We start from the raw sequence: 21014 nt of genomic DNA, 5'->3' as shown, positions 1-21014 counted from the left end.
CAATTTTCCTCTTGCAGCATGTAGTGTGATGCTCATCTGTTTTACAAGCTGCATGTCTGTTTACTTCCTGTTGCTCCTATAGTAATGTCACCTTCAGCTATGAACTTAGTTACTTCCCTTTTCACAGTTAGCTCAGTACATATTATTTATAATCTTCACCATTTGTTTGGAAATAGTGCTTTTGAGCATTTTGATAGTTACCCTGCCTTGGAAAACCATTAGCAAGGTTAGCTGGCTCGCTACCTAGCTAGCATCACCATCTTCATTCAAACTTGACAGAAACAAAACAAAAACTCTCCAAAAACATGGCTCATCTTTTCACTGCTCCAACTCTCGTCTGGTCAAAATAAACCCCCCATTTCACTGTGTTAGAAGAGACAATATTCTGACTGTAGACCCAGCTTGTTTTATGTATGACCTAATGGAAGACGGCTGGAGTCTAGGGACATCAAATATTGAACATGAGGCACCAGACTTAAGGAGAGCGAGGCAGCAGGTTCTGAAAAAAGAGAATTTTATTTTACCATGAACTTCCCTTTAATCCTTTACCTTGATTATGCTCAATCTACCTAATGTTGCTAACGGTTTTCTACGATACTGAGATGTTACCGAAAATCTCAAAAGCACTATATACAAAACAAATAATACATACTATTAACATAATAAACTAAATGTGAAAAGTGAAATAACAAATTTAAGGATGAATAAGCGAAGATAATGTTACTATACTGTAGAGCTGAGAAAATATAATCAAACGTGCAGCTTGTAAAACGCATTTATGTCACACCACATTGCACAAGTACAGAAAAAACACACAAAAAAGGAATCAGATTACCACACATTTAGTAAAAATGAGACTCATTAACAGGATTACAATACGGAAATAATTTTCATTATTATTAATTTTTATTTTTATGTATTCCATTACAGTTACAGTTCTGAAACATTATTTTAGGCTAAACAATTTCACCGTATTTGGTATTAAGGTAATCCAGAGGTAATGGAAAGCAATCAAGTTGCATTACTTGAAAACTGCAATACATTAGGTTACTGACTACATTTTTAGCAGGTATTTAGCAAATGTGATGAAATATATTTTCGAGTAACCCACCCAACACTGTCAGTATTGCTGCGGATCATACTAGAGCAACTCTCCCATTTAAACTTTAAACTGGATTTCATCGTCTGTGGATGGTTAGTAACATCATGCATTATCTACCAGTCACTCTATTTTACGAGCATTAAAAGCCGTGCGATGCAATATTCATGTGATGTAATGTCTGTAATGCAACAGTGTGTTGTGCAGTTGGGGCTTCTTAAGGCAGAATTATAACAACTTCTTTATTTCCTGACACAGTGCGTTTAACTTCTTCTTCTTCTTCCTCTGAAGGAAAAGTCTCACTGTGCTGATGTCAGTAAAACACAATGGGCTTCACATGGCTGGCAGCTTCCTGGTGTGACATCATATTTTTTTCATGTTCAGCTTTTGATGGAAAAGATCCAAAGGCATCTGTTTGATTTTGCCATTAATTTTTTAAGTGTCTGCTTTTAAAATTCTGTTTCTGTATTTGTAATATCCTCTTGGCACAGACTGTTCGGATTATCTGGGGGTCACTCATTATTTTCCAGTAATTAATAGATTAGCTGGCTTTATGCACGTCAGTTTTCTTTAATAGCGTCAATAAGTGGGTGTTCAAGGTCGGCCTCAAATTTTTTGTTGAGACGATCATGATTTTGATTCGAGCACTGAAACTGGCACTATCAAGTCTTACAAGTGGTGGGCAGCCACTTGTTCTGGTTTAACGGGGACAGTGGGCCACTAAAATTATAAGAACTTCACAGCAGCAGGGCCTCATGCATGGATTTTCTGTTACATTTATTCTTCCACAAACTGCTAAGAAGAAACAAAGAAAATCTTCTGTATGTTGATGAATTGCATTTGACTTTAAATTGGATGCGTGTGTTAGGACATTTGAAATTAGCAGATAGAAATTCCAAAATAAATCTATATAAGGGCAGCTGACTTAAGCGTAGTGAGCAAACCACAAACCAACAAGCCGCTGACATTTGACAGGTAATATTAAACTCAGAAAAAAAGAAGAAAAGAAGTTAAAAGGAAAGGAAATGCCACAGAAGAACCGCAAACAACAAAACTTTGTAACAGACATGGATGAGCAATGGAGCATAATTGGGAGTGTGCAGCAGGTGCAGCCAGGACAGCCCTGGGCAGCAGGCCGCTGTGTTCAAGATTCTGTGCATCACATATTATTTTTGACATTTATTAAATGGATTTTTACCTTATGAAGGATTGCAACGGATGTAGAGATGTTGACTTGATGTGCACATGAGTACTGTGGATTTATCTGGTCTGCTGTGGTATAAAACTGGATGAACTGTGGTTTTTGGAACTGCATTAATACCAGTTAAACAGTGGACTGGGATATGCCAGACTTATCATCAGTCTTTCTTGAAAGACCAGGAAACTTGGTGGTGTGAAACTTTTAGACTTTCTGACCTAACTAGCTACATCTGGGTTCTCCTGCACGCTGGGAATTGCTGCAAATGATATGTGTAGCGGCGTGCCCTCAATTAACAGGATTGGTTCCTTAGATTTCTAACATCATATACCCAGCCTGACTGAATCCACTTTTCTGAGACCGTCCTTGCTCAGTGCAGTTTCAAATCTACTGCTTAATTTGCTCCTGATATGTCTTGTAACACAAAACATTTTTTCTTTTTACTTTTTTTCTTATTTAAATGTTTTTCTTCTTTTTTTCCTCATTTCAAATTTCCTTATTCAATAAATGTCTCTGCCAGACAAGGTGATGTCAAAGGAGGAGCAACTACTGCCATTACTAGATAACTGATTTTTAATCTGTCAAATCCTTAATGGTGAGTAATCAGTTAATGATGAATCATTAGCATCTCTCACCCCTATTTTTATTCAAATTAAGTATTAATATTTAAAATTATTAAATGAATAAATTGTTATATAACATTTTTCCTCTGCAAAGTCGGCCTCAACTACTTTTTCTTTGTTTATAGCACAACATGCGAGTTGGCTTTTGTGTGTATTGGCTTACATGAGGTTGAAGGCACTTTTAAGAACAAACAGGAAGTACAAAAGCATTGATGAACGATACAAAAGTTCTCATATTGTTTGCACAAACAATCTAAGATCAAATCTGTGTGTATGAATGATTTATGCATGAGACACAGTGTTCATGTGGTCATGTGGGGTGAAGTGAACTCACAACGACTTCCAGACGGAAGATTTCATCTGCTCTTTTTGTCCACAGCACATGTGAGCTTGTTCGTAGCGCACTGTGCTGTGCATGCGGCATTGCCTATCTGTGAATGTGTTTTGGTTTAACATGCATGGAGGTGCGCTCGTCCTCACCACACGAAAGCAGCTGCGGACACTGGGCTCCACGTTGCTGCCCCCGAAAGCGGCGACTTCACCCAGCTGGCGTGGGATCTGGATGGCTTCATGGAGCAGCAGGCTGAGGTGACGCTGGTCTGTCAAACCTCCAGGACCAGACACCTGACGGAACAAGTCTGCAGCCAACAGAAAGCACATAAAGTAATGTATCAATTATGCAGAAACTAATCTGATTATACAGCAGTGTGTACCAGGATTAACTGCGCACTGCATTTGTATGCATGAGAACCAGCTACTTACATGTGTATTATCATCACATACGTTTTCCCTACGTCTGCCGGTTTCAGCATTTGTACTTATGTTCCCAGCTTCTTATAATGTAAATTAAATGTAGATACCAAGCATGTAAATTAAAATAAATGTAATGAAAATGTAAATTTTAAAGGCAAGCATTCACAATTTAGAAAGTGTTGCACTTCGTCTGCCAAACAAAAGCATCGCTTCAGTGTGAGCATAAAACCTGTATGCTCAGTTTGTCAATAGAAAAGCCACACATCTGTCTTTCACCCTTTTAATAATGAGCCTCTGATCCCATGCAACAGGTTTACCAAAGCTAGTTTTGTTGAATAAAACTCACTTCAGTGACACACAGACAGAGACAGAATCAGTATTAGTGGCCTGGCTGGACTGTTTGGAGATGAAAGAGCTGCAGAAGTGGAGTGTTGTCAGATTTGAATGAGGCCTTTACCCAGCCAGCTGGGACTCTGGCTGTCACTGAGGAGATGAATGCTGACAGGCGTGTGAGGGAGCTGCACAATGCTGGTATAAGCATCCTATGTCTGTGTACTTATTCAGCCCCACAGTGACAACGCTTGGCTTTAACACCTGCATGTTAAAGAGCCTCCTTTATATAGTTCTCATAACCAGAGCAGAGGTGTGTTTGACATTTTAAATGTTTACATCGAGCTGTTTGATAGAGATGAGCGTCAGCCATGTTTTATGAGGACACCAGCACAGTATATAAGCCTGCGATGCTGCAAACACTGCAGTGAGATAATGGTATTCCTGCCACAAGCCACGGGCAACCAATGAGCAACCGATTAGCCTGAATTTTCTGTGAAGTTTTTAATAAGTTTTCACTAATTACTAGTTAGTACAAAACTACCTCTGTGCTCCCACAAAGTTTTAGCGATAAAGCCCTTAGTAGTTACACAAGTTACTTGGTACAGTAAACACGGATTCGGTGTTCGGCTTCGGCTACGGTGACCCAAGTGGGGCACTATCTAATGCAGGAGGGGCATGAAGTCTGTATGCAGGTGTGCGCACACACATGCATGCACACATGTTGGCGGAACAGCATTAACTTAGCATTAACAGGACTTATGACATTAATCTCTCAAATATACTTTAAATACTAATGTTACAGTATATTACAGTTGTTTCATAACATAAAGCCTCTATACTTTATTATTTAAGTCCTCAAGCAGACCTTGTTCCCCATTCTCCCTCTATCCTCAGACTATGAGGTACTTTTTATGATTTACAATTCTATTTATTATTTATCAAATATTTACATATTTTGGTGTATATAGTTTTCTTGTATATCTTTTTTATTTTTCTGAGTAGAATAAAATTAACCGCAAGTAACACCTCATTATCCAACCCTGTGTCGTAAAATGATCCATAATGTTAATTAACCACATTTTAAATATATTCATAAAACAGCTAAACTAAGGCCCTCCTCCCACTGGAGAGATAACCAGTCATATTAAAAAAAAAACAGTCATTAAAAAACAAAAAGTAACAAACACAAAACAATGCTAGCGTCATGGTCACCATCTTAGCTTAAAGGACCAGTGCGTAGGTTTTAGTGGCATCCAGCGATGAGCTTGCAGACTGAAAATATCTTGTCTCATTTTCTCCTTCCAAGCTTGTAAGAGAAACTAAATTAAAGGCCAAATCTAGAGCCAGTGTGTGTTTTGTCCAGTCTGGGCTACGGAAGAAACATGGCAGTGCAACATGGTGACCCTCTTTAGATTTAAATGGCTCGTTCTAAGGTAGCGAAAACACAATTATATTTATTTTCAGGTGATTACGCACTAATGAAAACACACTTACAAATATCCTATTCATTTTCAGCCATAATCTGCCAACAGATCCCAGTAAATCTTAAACACTGGACACTGAACATGTTAGCTAACATTTGTTAAAAATCAGTGGAAATCCAATATTTGAGCCATTAGTGGCCTGTCACTCCAACATTACCATACTCAGTTGCGTGGCTACAACAGTACAGAAACAAGGTACTTGAGTTTGTCCAGTTTTTTAAGATTAAGATGCAATTAGCAGTGAAAATCTTGCATATACTTTCTGAGCTCAGGTTTCACTTCATGCTGTCAGCCTGGAGTTTTATTTGCTTGATAATTCATTCTCTTGGAACTATCAAACCTTCATGTACAACTATTTGAAATGAATGATGCAAATATAAAATAAAGTTGCAAACACTATATATTACTTCCCAAACTTACTTTTGTGGAAAGCCTTAGAGGACTGACATAGTTTTCAAACAGCTGCCATGTTTTTTTTCTGATGTGAAAATTAGAAGCTGAAACCTGTGGCAGAGCGATAAGTGGTGCATTTATCAAATCAGGTGTGAAAGCAGCGCATGTTGATGAGTGCAAAACTGTGTTGTGCAAAGTGTTAAATAAACGCACTACCTGAGATACTTTCAAAAACGTGCTACCATAAACTCTAGTAATTAAACTTTTTAACTTTTGAAATAGTAATGACAAGCATATTCTTTTCTTGAATCGCAAGCCAAAATGCGGTGATGATGGAATAAACACCCTCCATCTGCATCTCAAAGCAGGTTGATGCAAATGCCTCGGATTTATTTGCAAATATTATTCCAGTGATGTCTGGAGTTGGCAGAAAGGGTATCAGTGGGAGAATTGACAAACTGTTAAGGCCACCGCATGTCTACCTGCACCCCCTGAAAAAGAGGGCTGACTCACCTCGGGGACCGCTCAATCGAAGGCAAATCTGTTAACTGTCAGTCTTTAAGAGCTGACACAGATGGCGTGCAACGCATGATTAATCCTGGCACGGGTTTGGCCGTGTTGTCTCAGATCCTGCACCGGCTACAAGCTGTTCCAGGTCCGACTATCGTCAGTTCAAATGCTCGCTCTCCATTTTACCTACATTTACAGGAGAACTCGTAAAACTGGAGTTACAATAGAACAGTAAAAACATATCTCGGACCGGAGCAGCACACTAATAAAACATTACAGCATCATTTATAATCGAGGGGAGGAGGAGGACAGACGCCACTGAGCTCTTTGTTACACTCTGAGAAATACACGCGCTAAATAGAACTAGAAAGGGTTCTTAGGCTTGTCACCGTTGGAGAACCCTTTTTGGCTCTCGTTAGAACCTCTTATGAAGGTACAACTTGGAACCCTTTCAGAGAGTTCTACCTAGAATCCAACATAAAGAACCTTTCACCAAGGGGGTTCCAAGGGATTATCTAGAACACAGTCAGGAGGTTCCACCAAGAACTATTTATATTCTAAGGGTTTCATCTAGAATCCACTCAGGATGTTCTACCCAGAATGTTTTTATATTCCAAGGGTTCTATCTAGAAAGCTTTTGGGAGGGTTCTACCAAGAATCTACTCATATTCCAAGGGTTTTATCTCGAACCCACTGCGGGTGTTCTACCGAGAACCTTTTTATATTCTAAGGGTTTTATGTAGAAATCTCTTTTCATAGTCCAAGGGGTTTATCGAGAACCTGCTCAAGGAGTTCTACCAAAAAATGATGTGTATTCTAAGGGTTTTATCTAAATTCCACACACAGTCCTACCAAGAACCTTTTTATATTGAAAGGGTTTTGTGTGGGGGACCATGGGGATTCTACTGATTTATATTCCAAGGGTCTTATTTAGTACAAATCACAGGGTTCTACCAAGAACCTTATCATATTCCAAGGTTTTTATCAAGGACACACTCAAGAAATTCCACAGAGAACCTTTTTATATTCCAAAGGATTTTATCTAGAACCCACACAGGAGGTCCCTTTTATATTATGGTACAAAAAAACCCTTTCACAAAAATTATTTCACAGATCAGTCTTCCTTTTTTTGATGAAAAAGGGGTCCTTAATGGAACCTTTGACAAGAAGGGTTCTTCCAAAGCAAAAGGTTCTGAGTAGACCCTCAGCCTTTTCAGGAAGAACCCTTTTAGAACCCTTATTCATAAGAGTTTAGTTGACTTGAGAAGAAAAATGGGAGCGAGTGCCACGGAAAGAGCGTGTGCATGAATGGTGTCTTTGGCAAGCAATCCTTTTAAAGGCCCCTGGTGTACTTTGAGGAAGTAAAGAAAGCTTTCTCCATTATGGCAGCAGAGTAATTTCCTCCATTAGACTAAGTGGCTGTCTTTATGTAATACTGGCAATCAGAGCCGTTTTGTTTTGGCTCATTGTTTGCAATTGAGGAGATGCATTAGGCACACGAGCGAGCATCAGACTCACATTTGTACTTCTCTTGGACGTCGGCGTTGCACAGGCTCACCAGGCCCATCTTGAAGCTGAGAACTCGCATTTTTCCATTCCGAGCACTGGTGGAGAGAAAGAGGAGAGAAACACGGAGAAGGCGTAAGGTTTGAATTTTTGAACGGTGAATTATGTCGAACTGCGATGTATTGCGTCGTGGTAATGTATTCATACATCGTCCCTCCCAGCAGGGTTCAGCCAAAGTGTGGAGGAATTACATGGGTCAAAGCAGTACAGTACAGGTCAGTGCAACAGTGTGAAATTGGATTAGAGCACGTCCACTGTAACTAAAGGCACTACAAGGACTTGATCAAGTGTCCATGAGTTTATGCCCAGAAGAGCAATAATAAGCTCACACACACCACAATGTCACTTACAAACACATGCATGCATACTGCACAGGCACACAAACATAAATTACACTCGCACATCCCGCACTGGCGAGGATCTGACGTGCAGTCCCCTGCTGAATATATAGTCTCATCACTGGCCAATGGCAAGGCCACTGAGATGGACGCTGTTGTGTCCTGACCTAAAAGGGTCACAGCCTTTTTTTTCCTGCTTGTAATAAAAAAGGGAGACATGGAGAAGCGACTGTGGAAATCTGAGGGGGAAACCGTCACTGCTCGAGATTTCACAGCTCCGGTGCCAACACAGCCGGGGAAGAATTCGATGCCGAGCTGAGCAGCGTTGGCAGAAACCACAGGCTCATCTAATTAACATTTGAATTGTTAAGTGAGAAATCAAGAACATCACAGTCATCGGAGGACGTCAGACCAATGACGTACAAAAGTGAATCAATCAGGTAAAGGGGGAGTTTGAGTTTTCTGAACTAGGGTTGTCTGAGATTATTTATAGTCAATGCATGGCACAACCCCAGTTTGGAGAAGCAGCAAGAGTACTGGCATAGGAGCTGGGGAATGTATCAGCTGCCTAAAAAAATCAGTATCAGTTTAAGGGTAAACTAAATTAAGAACATTTTCACAGCTTTACCTTGCTGTCAGACAGCCTTCCTGACTGGGAACTGTTGTTAGTTAGCTTGTGTTATTGTTTGACTTTAGCGTTTTACATGTGTTCATTTGTATTCACCAAAATCACACAAACTAACTAACTTATTGAGGCAGTGGTAGACCAACAGCTCTGTGTTCTGCAACGTAAAATTACTGCTTTTTTAGCTTTGGAAAGAGCGATATTTGGTTTGCATAACAGTGGTTTTCAGTCAGAAAGGGCTGTCCGATGTCAAGGTAAAGCAAAAGTATACAAAACATGGCTTACATGAAGAAGAACAATAACCTCACTCATGGTTAAAACTATAAATCAGCACAACCAGCATACACCATCATATTCTGAACAAACACAAACACTTACAAGGAGTAACATCTACATTTTTAAAATAAATACATTATTTATAAATGGCAAATTGAAACTGCTCATCCAGAATGATGGGCAATGAGGGTCATATTTTAAACTGAGTAACTATTTTTACATTACATAACATCGTCTGTACATCGTCAGTGGTATGATTTGCCGTAGAATAGATGTGTGCAGATCAGGGCGTTTATGAGAGTCAAAGCAATGGTATTTCTGTGGGAGGACTTGTGATGCAAATATTGATACAGATTTTTTTTTTTAAGGTGGATATTTTTTAAGAGGCTAAAATATGCATTGCTGTAGACCTTGTCCACAGCAGGACATTGCTTGGCTTCCTACACAAGTAGTCCCGCTGCCTCTTCAAACTCAAAGTGTGCAGACTGTGGGTAAAACAGTGACAATGAATAAGTACCTCACACAACCACACTTCAAAAACCCAAACTGCTCCTTTAAACTCGGACGTTGCTTTGTGTCCAAATAAACACAAAGTAGGGGCACTCTTTTTTAATTAGGTGAAACCAAGTCAGGTCAGACCATTAAAGTCAGGTCGAGAAAATTAAAGTCACATTGAGGAACATGAGAAGCGATAAGAGGAGCATTACTGTCTTTTCCCCAATTAGATTCAGAGCTGGAGTTGGTCCAGAGGGGCTGGAGAGCACATGGGGACGCCTGGCTGTCAGCACCTTTCACACACACTTGCATGCCATCTTCAATATGCACCCCAACACTTCCTCTCGGGGGACATGTCACTCCCACACACCCTGCTAGTGTGACACGTCTCTGGAGGACACAGACACAGACACATACATACACATGCATGCTGCGATTCATACACTGTAATGCACTTTCACTGGTGCAAAACACAAACAAACACAAACATTAAAATGGACACACAAACATACACACTTCATTCAGATTCACCGCCGCTACTTATTGGAAAACAAAAAGCAATTACTGAAATTTATGCAGAGGGTAAAGTCTCTGATTGTCTCTCATTAGCAGCAAGTAGTTAAGAGCTACCGCCCAAATTTACAGCGCTCGTGCACACGCTGGTGTGTTCCTGGGTCTGTACTCTGTGTTTTCTCCGTGGAGACAAAACAGTCGAACAGGAGCAAAGATGGGGTGAATGCTGGTGTGAAAGAGGATTTGTTTCTGCTGTGTCTCAGAAGGGATGATTGGCCCTCTGCCTGGACATTGTTATTGGAGTTTTAGCCTCTTTATAGACGTGTGTACAAGCAGCCATTGAACCAATTACATCAATCTGCAGACAGACAAGCCTGAGACTGTACGCAAGAGTAAAAACTAGTTTTTCATATTACACACAGTGACTTTTTCTTTGTGTGTGATGCGTATTTACTAACAGCTCCATTATTTGTGATGCACCATTGACTCGAATGACCTAGTGCAATGTGAAAGGGTAGTTTAACAGGGATAAACCTGCTGAGAATTACAACTGCACAGCCTGCAACAATACAGCATGATCATACCGTAATACGTATCACAGCTGTGGATGACAACTTCAGTGATGCACACATCTCTAGTGTTTAAAGGCACCCTGGAGAGTTTTATATCAAATCAGACTATTGCAATGTCAGTCATATGTAAAGTAACAAAAATGCTTCAAACTGAAAAAAGGTATGTCAGTATATATAGTACATTAGAAGCCTTTTTTATACATGAATGTGTCATTTAAAAGTTTACTGCACCAGAATCATTACCTTTTTAAATTTCCCAAAGTTTCCTTCCTTGTCAAAGTCTGGCGTGTGTTATCAACAATGCAAGCTGACTGCCCACAGTTCATTCAGAGATGCTGGATGTGTTGTAATGTTGCCCCGAGCTGCTAGCCTCAAGCAGTAGATGAGCAGCGAGCTGCAGAGGGCTGGTAACCTCACTTCATTTTAACTCAGACGCAGATTTTTATTATTTTCAAAGTTGTAGGCAATTTATCCCTCTGGAGCCGCAAAAGGTTTTATATAAATTTTAACACGTTTGTAGAACGTCTCCTGAAGACTTCGTAAACAGACACCGGTGTGTACAATTTGCACTTTTCCCCACGCAAGTAGCCATCCAGTTCAGTGACAAGTTTTTTAGCCTGCACACAGGTTAGGATGGAGACAGTACAAATCAACAGTGATTAAAATACTAGCCAGGGAACCAGACAAATATTCAAGCTCATGTTTTATTTGCTTTGGCAGTTCTGGTCCCTCTCCAGTTCAGACAGATTTAAAGGTTCCAGTTTAATTCACATTTGTAACAAGTTAACATTCATGCATTAGTCTGGCGATGTTAGCCTATCAAAATACAGAAAACACTCGAAAAGAAACACAATCATCTCTGAAGGCAAAGACATTTATACTCTTGAGCTGGTGGAGACTGAATAAAAGCTAAAAAACTAATTAATACCAGACAACTCCAAAGGGTTACTGTATTTTTATGATGAATGTGTAGTGCTAGCAGTGGTGGACAAAGTACTCAACCCCAGTACTTGAGTCAAAGTATAGATACTCCTGGTCAAATATTACTGAACTACAAGTGAAAGTTGCTCAGTCAAAATTTTACTTGAGTTAAAGTACTAGAGTACTTGGTCTTAAAAATACTTAAGTATTCAAAAGTACATGTTTTTAAAAATACTTAAGTATTCAAAAGTACAAATTACAAAGTACATCTTCTAATATCAATACTTGCTGTATTGTTTTCATGATGCATTTACAGAAGCTTGTAATTCTCTGAAACCATCTAATGATGCACTGACTTGCTTGTAGAACCACTCTGCTACACAAAGCCTATAGAAACACCTATAAAAACTTCAACATAGAAATGCAATCAAAAACAAAAAGGACAGCTGTTGTCATTTTCTGACATAACTGTACTAAAATCACTGCATAAAAGCAGATTGAAGCCAAGTGTAAGGAGTTCTAGACTGTTTTCATGGCCACATGACAGAATCTTCTTGTATTTTTAACAAACATGCCGTTATGTACCCAAGAACTATCTATTTAGTGTTCTGAAGAGAACGGGTCTGATTTGACATGATTGCCTGCGTTGAGAAATTGTGGAAAAAGAAAACAAGGGCCTAATCAGATTAAGAATGAAAACCAAAACCATGTTTTGTGGGAGAGAGTTTTTATTTAATCAATTAATAATTTTTGATTTCACAAGCTTACTGTGCCACGATTGTAATGAGTGTGCCTGTCTTTGACAAAGCACGAGATTATATTTTGGGTAAATATTTTATAAGAATTAAATATTGAAAAAGAAGAAGAACCAGAAGGAAATGAAGGCGAAGAAAAATTATTTTATTATTGTCTTTCTGGGAAATTCAGTTGTGTTGTGTGGACATTAACCAATAGTATATAAAAACCTGTGTAGTTTAATTTTTTTCAACACAAGTAGGTCTTAAATCAATACTTTCCACCAGTTTACCCACCTGTCATAGACGTTAAGCAGCCAGTTGAGACACATGTCAACACAGAGTGGAATGTTAACCAGGATGGACCTCTCCTCCTCCAGCCTCTCGTACAGAGCTGTCAGGCCATGGATCATCTCCACCACATCCATCACATGCTCCCCCTGCTGCAGCTCCTGCTCCCGAAACACCTCGACGAGGCTGCTCAGCGCCACCAAGTCCACTAAAAACACACACACTGAAGTCATTCATATGCAGCTATGAAGCTGGAAATTATATTAATTTATGTGCATTTTTAGAACTTTAACAAGTCAATAACCCTTTCATTGTGACCATGTGTTTGCACTGTGTGTTTTATGTGAGATTTTGATATTTTTATACGGTTTCAACTGCAGCCTTAACGCCTACGTTCTTACATACATGGCTGCACATTCACGCAAACACTCACAGACAGACACAGAGCCGGATCATCATCCTCACCTCCGCAAATGAGAGCACAAGCGACAGCAGTGCTTATTCACCCTTTTTGCCCACTTAAGCCCCACCAGATGTTTCAAGAGCAGTGACACAAATTTGATTTCGCTCTTCTAAACTAATTTGATGGCCCATCCCTAGGAGTGGAGCTAAAAGGGTGTCCGTTGATGCCAGGTATAATTGGATAGCACGATAATGAGGTAGAACAGAGAGAGGAGATAACAGGAGTATTCTCATGGCTGGGGAGGGAATCACCTAAAAATGCATTTCTGATGGGCTCTTATGCAGCCCTGCTCAATCATTCACTGTGTGTATGTGTGTGTGTGTGTGTGTGTGTGTGTGCAAAGAAAAAGAATGAGAGTTCTGCAGTTATCAAGGCAGCCTGGCAATTAAATTCTGTAACGATATCAACTAGCAGACCAGAGGAGGTTGAGATAAGAGTGCAGGCGAGGGAAAGAAAGAGGGAGAGTCACCGAAAGAGGTTTTTCACACTGGTTTGAGCATGCATGAGTTTTTATTGCAGCAACTCCAGACGTGGACGAGAGAAAGAGAAGGCGGCAGGAAAGTTAAAAAGAGAAAGAAGAGAAGTGTGTGTCTGAAGTGAACACGAATAAGTGTGAAATTGGCCACCTGCAGTGGCAAATATGGGCTCATCTGGAGTCAGTGGGCGTCTGCAGGTAATGGAAGATGGATGACATTAAGGGGTCGTGAGCATGAAGGCCAGGGTCGAGGTAGCGAAAAGCAGGGAGGAAATAATTTGAGGCATAAGGAAACACAAAATAATCACCCAAGATGCATTGAAGATGGATTGTTATCCGATTGGCCAAACCACCTCTGGAGGCAGTGGTCAGGGATGGATTGTGAAAGTATAAATGCACATGCATTTTCAATCCACATGTAATAACTATGTGGGCGGAAACTTTGCGACTTTGGTGGTCAATTTAGCACGTTTTCAAACCCACTTATCGACCTTGTTTCTAAAAGGCTACCAGCAACAAATAGAGCTACAGCACCAGGCTCTCCCTCTCCTGTTGCATCGTGCACAGGCAGTCGGTGTCGTGTGTGTAGCAGGAGGTCGCTGCCTCCTGCACAAGTGGGAGGTCAGTGAGTTTCTATGGTTATTACTTAATGCATAATGTGGACACTGGAGACAATAATAACAGGTTTAAATGTAATAATTACATCTGGATATGAGACACATTTTAATGCAAGGTGTAATAGGGGTGACAGGTAATTCAGTGGCTTAACAAATTCCAATCTTGAGTCTTGTTATATATGTATTTTTATTTGTCGTTTGTTCTTACAGAGGAATCATAATTGTACACTGTTTTGTGTGTTCTGTCTACTTGTGCATTTACATGTACTCATTATTTTTTTGTTGATTTTGACAACTCCTGCTGCCCAGCTCCTGATTCCAGAATGGAGTTTCTTTTGCTGCTAAGGTGATCTAAAATTTACATGTTCAAGTTTTAGGAGCATTCTATGGACATGTACACAGCATAATATGTATAACGTATAATATGCACCTCAATTGGGGTTTTTACCAAAGTTTGCCAGGCTGGAGTAGAGATACATGCCCAAAAGTCTAGTTGAAAGGAGAAACACACCTACTTTAAACATGAATGAAAGACTTGAATAGCAACAGGTTTTTAGAGATGCACAAATATCACAAGGCCGACCTTTTCAAGAACCAACAGGCTCAAGGGGCTCCAGCTGTTACATTTTTCCATAATCAGAGCGTGCACGGCTGCATCTGAACGGGAATATTTCTGGAATATTCATTTTAATTAGCAATGTAAACAGCTTAGTAGAAATAACGACCTTCAGCACACAACACACACACAGACAGACACCACCCGCTGACACACACACAACTCACTCACTCAAAGTGCAATACAACTTCTGTGCAATATTTGGCAACATACTTTTTTACTGCCTTTTTATGTTTATTTGTTCTATATATGTGTGTGTGTGTGTGTGTCTTCTTACACGCTACTCTATTTTATTCTATTTATTGTATATTGTTATTTTTTAATGGAATATCTCAGACAAAGTTTTTTCACATGATCATACATGTATATGCATACAGCTCATGACAATAAACATCTTGAATCTTGTTTGGTCTTTTTCAGAACAAGGTCAAAAAACAATATTTTTTTAATTTAAACAGAGTCACTGAGGGCTGCAATGGAAAACCCACAATCTCTTTGTAGGAAGTAATTTGTCTCATAATGGCATTGTATTACAAACACATCAGTGCTGGTGCTAATGTTGACATTTCTTAATACTTTTATAAAAACCTGCATTTCATGGGTTGAAAATGACTAAAACTCCACCCACTGTTCTAAATCATTTTGAGCCTTGTGGGACCAGTACTGAGACAGAGTCGACCATTTGGAACTAATAAAATTAAATTCATTTTTTAAAATAACATTAACACCCTCTAATCCCCCAGCACCTGAGTGTGGGTCTGTGTAACAGCTCCCATTTTTAAATATATGGCGATTGAGACCCATCATTTACAGAAGTTTCCTCTATTTTTTGCTAACCCAACTTTTCTTTTTTCAATTTTCACGTTCTCTCTCTCCAGCACTTCTCTGTTTCCAGTGTTTCTATACGGACACTGAGAGTGTGACAGCAGCTACCTGTGATCAGTTAGCTTGGACTGCTAGCCCTCACTACTGCTGAGCAGCGTCCAGTCTCTCTCTCTCCCAGTGCCTGCTATGTAGCCACGAGGCCACGCCCCCTACAGTGTTGTCCTGTGTTCCCCTCTTCAGCCCATCTTTCAAACCCTTGCCACTTTTTAGCATTTGGGTGTAGTTTAAATTGCCAAGTTGCCCCCCAAATCTTTAACTTTAGCTAACAGCACTAGCAGAATGTAATTCCTGCAACACTTGCAAGGTACCACTAGTTGATATTCAACCAGTAGCTATGCCTCCACCCACCGAAGGTGCCGGGCCGGAGGCATACTGTTCTCCGGTTGTCCGGCCGTACGTGAGTCCGTGCGTCCGTCCGTCACAGATTTTTGTTTGTGCGATAACTTTTGAACGGGTGGACGGATTTGCACCAAATCTTGTGTGCTAACACTCTATAACAGGTACATGAACTGATTAAATTTTGGAGACCAACGCTTTCGAGATGGCCGCAAAATAATCGCCTGACAGACCTGTCTCTAAAAACACACTTATGCCAATAACTTGGTCAATTTTTTATATTTGACTTTGATATATTTTTGAATAACTATGTTGGATACTATTAGGTAATAAAGGTAATAGCTCTTTCCTTGCAATCTTTTCTCATTAACTGTATACTGTATCAATAGAGCCATAATTCTCAAACCCCTGGGACATTTGCAAATAGGATTTATAATGAATCAATGGTTTCAATCAGGTGTAGGGAACACAAAAAGTCACAGTTGTATGAAACTGTTGCAGGCAGAGGCATCAGAATCGACGCTTTAGTGTCGACTTCTACCCGTTTTCATTTTCTACAAGTTGCCATTCCTAACCTGACAGATGCATATTAAGGGGGTGCAGTTTGATGCAGTAGTCAAGTAGCGTATTGAAAGTGCAATGAGATGGAATAACAATACATGCATTTCATGTTAAAATTGTTTCCGAGGGCCGCCACAGGCCCAGGGGCCACGCTTTGAGAACCCTGCATGAGAGGAATCAGTAGTAACTATAAAAATGTGCAGAAAGTGAGAGAGTCTGTCCTGAGTGGGATACAACAAGTACTGTGACCCTGAAGAAGCACACACTGAAGCCTCAACCATGCGGCAAAAACTAATTACCCTCTTTTTTTGTAAGTCAAATTGACCAATTAATGGCTGTTAATTACCTAGCATGCCAGCAATCCAGGCCTTAATGAAAACAGGAATGAAATCCAGTGGTTGAGTGGCTCTGATGGCTCTTGAGTTTATCAATACTTTTGATTTCTGCATTTTAAAGCCGATACTAATGGCGAGTGCAAGAGAATATTTCCAACTACATTTCTAAGTAGAGAGGAGCGTGGGGCTGATTCTCTCAACAACTGAATAAAAAAAATGTGCCACAGCCAATCATGGAATCTCATTTCAGTAGAGAGCTTGTCATAATGGGTTACTGACAGTGCAGGATGAAAGTACATCACAACCCCAGCTTACAGAATAAAAATACCATCAATGAAATGGTGTACGTACATCTCAGAGCTTTCTGAACTCGCCGCAACTTCATGGCTGTTCTGTATGCTGAGAACTTGATGTTGTTCAGATCCGCTAATGGAGGGAGAGAGATAGAAAGAGATTAGAGTAAATGAAAAGATGAGGGAAAACAAACCCATCGCATCACCCTGCCATCGAGGAATTAGACATCACTATCTTGCCTCATGTTTATCACACCCTTGCAGAAGTCATTAGCAGGGTACTGTATTGCTAATGTTATCTGTGTGTGTGTGTCCGTGCACATGCATGCATTTGTCTAGCTGTGTGTGTGTGCACATGCACATCGCCCCTGCAAGCTCCCCACGTCAGATCAGATTAACAGTAAAACAGATGATGTCGTTTAATCACAATTAATTAAAGGCTAAGCAAAAAGCAATCGCAGCGCTGGCAAATTGGGCCTTGTAGGTTAATGACAGTGGAGATGTAGTCCCCAAGGTGTTTGAAATACAGGGCCCTTAATGAGCTGTGTGACAGGGCCTTCAAAGCAGAGGTGCGGCGGTGCCGTGCTGATGGTGCCGCTGCAGCCCAGTGGGGGTCCTGGGCGAATGAGCACGACTCGCAGGGCGCTTTAATTGTTTCCTTACTCACCCAGTGCTTGGTACAGTTCTGTCATCTTTGGATGGTCCCAGCACGTCGTCTGGGCCTGATGGCTGGGAGAAGACAGAGAAACGAAACAAAGGCAGAGGAATCCATGAGGCTGGCAGACAACGGAGGTGCAGATTTTCAGGTCAGAAAGATCAAGAAAAAAAAAATGGAGATCAAATGAGCTGAGGGAGAAGAGACAGGCAGGTGAGGAAGACGGTGAAAGAAAGGAGATCAGAGGGTGGTAAGTGAGGGAGAAAGGGAGAACAATGAGAGGGCAGGACAGGGCGACCATTGTTTACAAGAGATTTCAGGGCTGTAAAGTGCAGACGTATGTCAAACGTGATAAAGGATCCGGGTTCAGGCATCAAAGATACGTATCACTGCTGCTCCGGTGGAGATATATACTGCCAGTAACTTAAAAGACTTCACTCAGAGACCCTACATGAAACCCCAACCAGATATATACACATCAGGGGCCATATTACAGAAACTTCCCATCTTAGGTTTTACATTAAGATAAGTAGAGTATAAGATTTTTTCCAAATTTGGTATTACAGAAGCAAAGTCTAACTAACTTTAGGAATAGATATGCAGATCATGTCTTTACTGCATCAGCTGATCCAGTATGATATCGTTGACATACAGTTCAATATTTGAACATCTGTCTCGGAGATTTTTGGATGTCTATGGATGTGCAAGATGGGTGCAAGAAACTGACATGAGATTAATGAAGTATATTTTATTTGCGATTAAGCAAGCTACCTAAAACTAAATTAAACAGCGCCGTTAGCTACTGTTAGTAAACACTACCATTAGATACTGTTAACTAGTTAGTAAGTTGGCTACTACTACAGGAGGAAAAGTGAAGGTTAGAAAAGATACTTAAGATCTACCATGGTAGCAAACAGTTAAGACAGGAAGTTTCTGTTATTCGGCCAGAGAAGAATATATTTACAGCACCAGCCTATGCAGCTATGAGCTCTATGTCTATGGACACGTTCAGAAAAAAAAAAGATTCAGTAAAAAAAGGACAAGCAAAGCAAAATAAATGAGAAACCCCAAAGCAGGAGGTCTGCCAGCACCCAGGAGCCTTTTTGGGCAGCACTCATCGTTTTACCGGTGTGAGCGCTCATTGATTGGTGCTCACTGAAGTGCTACCCAGGTACTACTCCCACCCTCACTGGTACAGTAAAATATCCCATAAAGAAATGACTAGCAGACTAAAACAAGACCCGCGAGGTTCTGTTGCAAATGATTAAGACAATAAATACTCAGTCTGCACAGAAACAAACTGGACAAATCTGCACACACACACAAAAATACCATCCTCTAGGCATAAACACACATCTAGACTTTCATTGATAAAACCAGCAGCACTCTAAAGGTGAAATAGTATTGATGAGGCAAATAGAAAAACAAATGAGTGCTCAGGCAAATACTCAATAGAGTTCCTCCCTAAATCATTTAGTGGTTATCTACTTTCTAATGGTACAAATATTTAAGCAATGGAAAGATCTTTGAAAATGTTTAGCTTGTTGTGCTTAAAGGATGAAGGGTAATTCTTCTCTGCCGTTGAATTCGCTTGTTTAAATGACAAATTAACTCGCAATGACACAGACGAATGAGTTTCCCTACACATCCTTGTCAGGAAAAAAACAACTCAAACACTTCTTTGTGTTGAGGTAGAGGGGGAGGTGTCTTAAGAGGGAGGATTATGGCTGGATTTTGCAGTTCTGAGATGTTGTGTAACTGATGCTGGAAGCTTTCTTCCAAACATTTTTTTCAAATATGTTAAAGGGTAACTTGTATTTTTCAATCTGGATCATATTTTCCCATGTATTTTCTATTGAAGAGACAAACAGGGACTGTTTCTGCAGCCGGCAGAAATGAAAGTAACACTGGAAAAACACACTGGTTACTGCTTCTATAGCTTGTTCCATCATTCAACACTAGAAGTGAAAAAAACTTTTCCTTGTTATTGACTTATTTAACTCATATTTTGTCAATTTCCCCAAACCAGTGTCAATTTTAGCTGAATCACAGTTCATGTTGGTATGTATGTAGAGAGATACTTTGCAAGATTTTGAAGTAAATCATAGAATTTATATCATTAAAAAAATATGAAATTATAGATTTTTCTCATTTTTCAAGTTTAATCCCCCAACCCTGTTAAAATCATGACAATAACCCACTCATCCAATTCCTCATGCAAGATGCACACAATATTTCAAGTTGGGTACATGAAAACTGAAGTTTAAAAGGTAAGTTAGAAAAATATATCAATAGACTCTGCACCTTCCTACTCAATTATACAACATAATCCAGCTGTTCACAGTCAAAACAAGCCTGCTTAAAGCTCAAGTTCTTGCCACTGACCAGCTCAAACTGTTATTGGACGTTAGCTCTCAGCTGTATTATTTCTTACACCAAACTAACTGGAATCCCTTTGCAAAACTACAATTTTTACATTAATAAAACTCACAGAAAAACATCCTTTCTAGCTTTCACACTGTTCCAACAATCGCCAGCTCTGGTCTGGATATGAAATAAACCCTTAATTCTCAAAGTCGGTTGTGAAACTATCAGGGGGAAAGGAAGCTCGGACATCAAAGAAGCAGCAGGGAGAAACATCATGTAGAACCAGAATATTTTCACATCTACCTCAATGAATTACAGGTTTATTTTCGACCAAACAACCAAGAGCTGGTGACTGTTGGAGCAGTGGGAAGATGAGCCAAGATGTTTTTGATGAGGTCTATTTCAATTCTGGTGAGTTTACAGGAAGGTGACGATGACAATGTTAAAATTACAGTTTCTCAAAGTTACTTAGACAAGAGCAATAAAACACTTATTTACGGATAAGCAAAAAATACTCTACTTTTTAAGATAATCTCTGTGGGGACAGTTTCCATAATGTTGTTGGACACTAACACTGTGTCCCGGACAACACTGGAGACCCATGGAAGCCTAACATAATAAATAATACTATTATATACGTAATAAGAAATGCTCTGCCTGTAAATTGATGTGAAATTATGTCGCCAA

At 39.9% G+C, this 21014-nt stretch overlaps 1 protein-coding gene across 1 annotated transcript in view; it reads right to left on the bottom strand.

The window, feature by feature from the left end:
• drp2 (dystrophin related protein 2) overlaps positions 1 to 21014 on the bottom strand; it is a 197874-nt gene that overhangs the window by 41455 nt on the left and 135405 nt on the right. The window contains exons 10-14 of the mRNA XM_084718858.1: positions 17973 to 18034; positions 17364 to 17438; positions 12731 to 12932; positions 7912 to 7997; positions 3401 to 3558 (exon numbers count right to left, since the gene is read on the bottom strand). Of these exons, the coding sequence (XP_084574984.1) occupies positions 3401 to 3558; positions 7912 to 7997; positions 12731 to 12932; positions 17364 to 17438; positions 17973 to 18034 (583 nt within the window). The remainder of the gene's footprint in view (positions 1 to 3400; positions 3559 to 7911; positions 7998 to 12730; positions 12933 to 17363; positions 17439 to 17972; positions 18035 to 21014) is intronic.

The sequence above is a fragment of the Lutjanus erythropterus genome, chromosome 5, assembly GCF_056507025.1.
Source record: "Lutjanus erythropterus isolate fLutEry1 chromosome 5, fLutEry1.hap2, whole genome shotgun sequence".
Classification (NCBI taxonomy): Eukaryota; Metazoa; Chordata; class Actinopteri; order Lutjaniformes; family Lutjanidae; genus Lutjanus; species Lutjanus erythropterus.
Note: the sequence above shows the minus strand (reverse complement) of the source record. Positions and strands in the feature narration are given on the sequence as shown.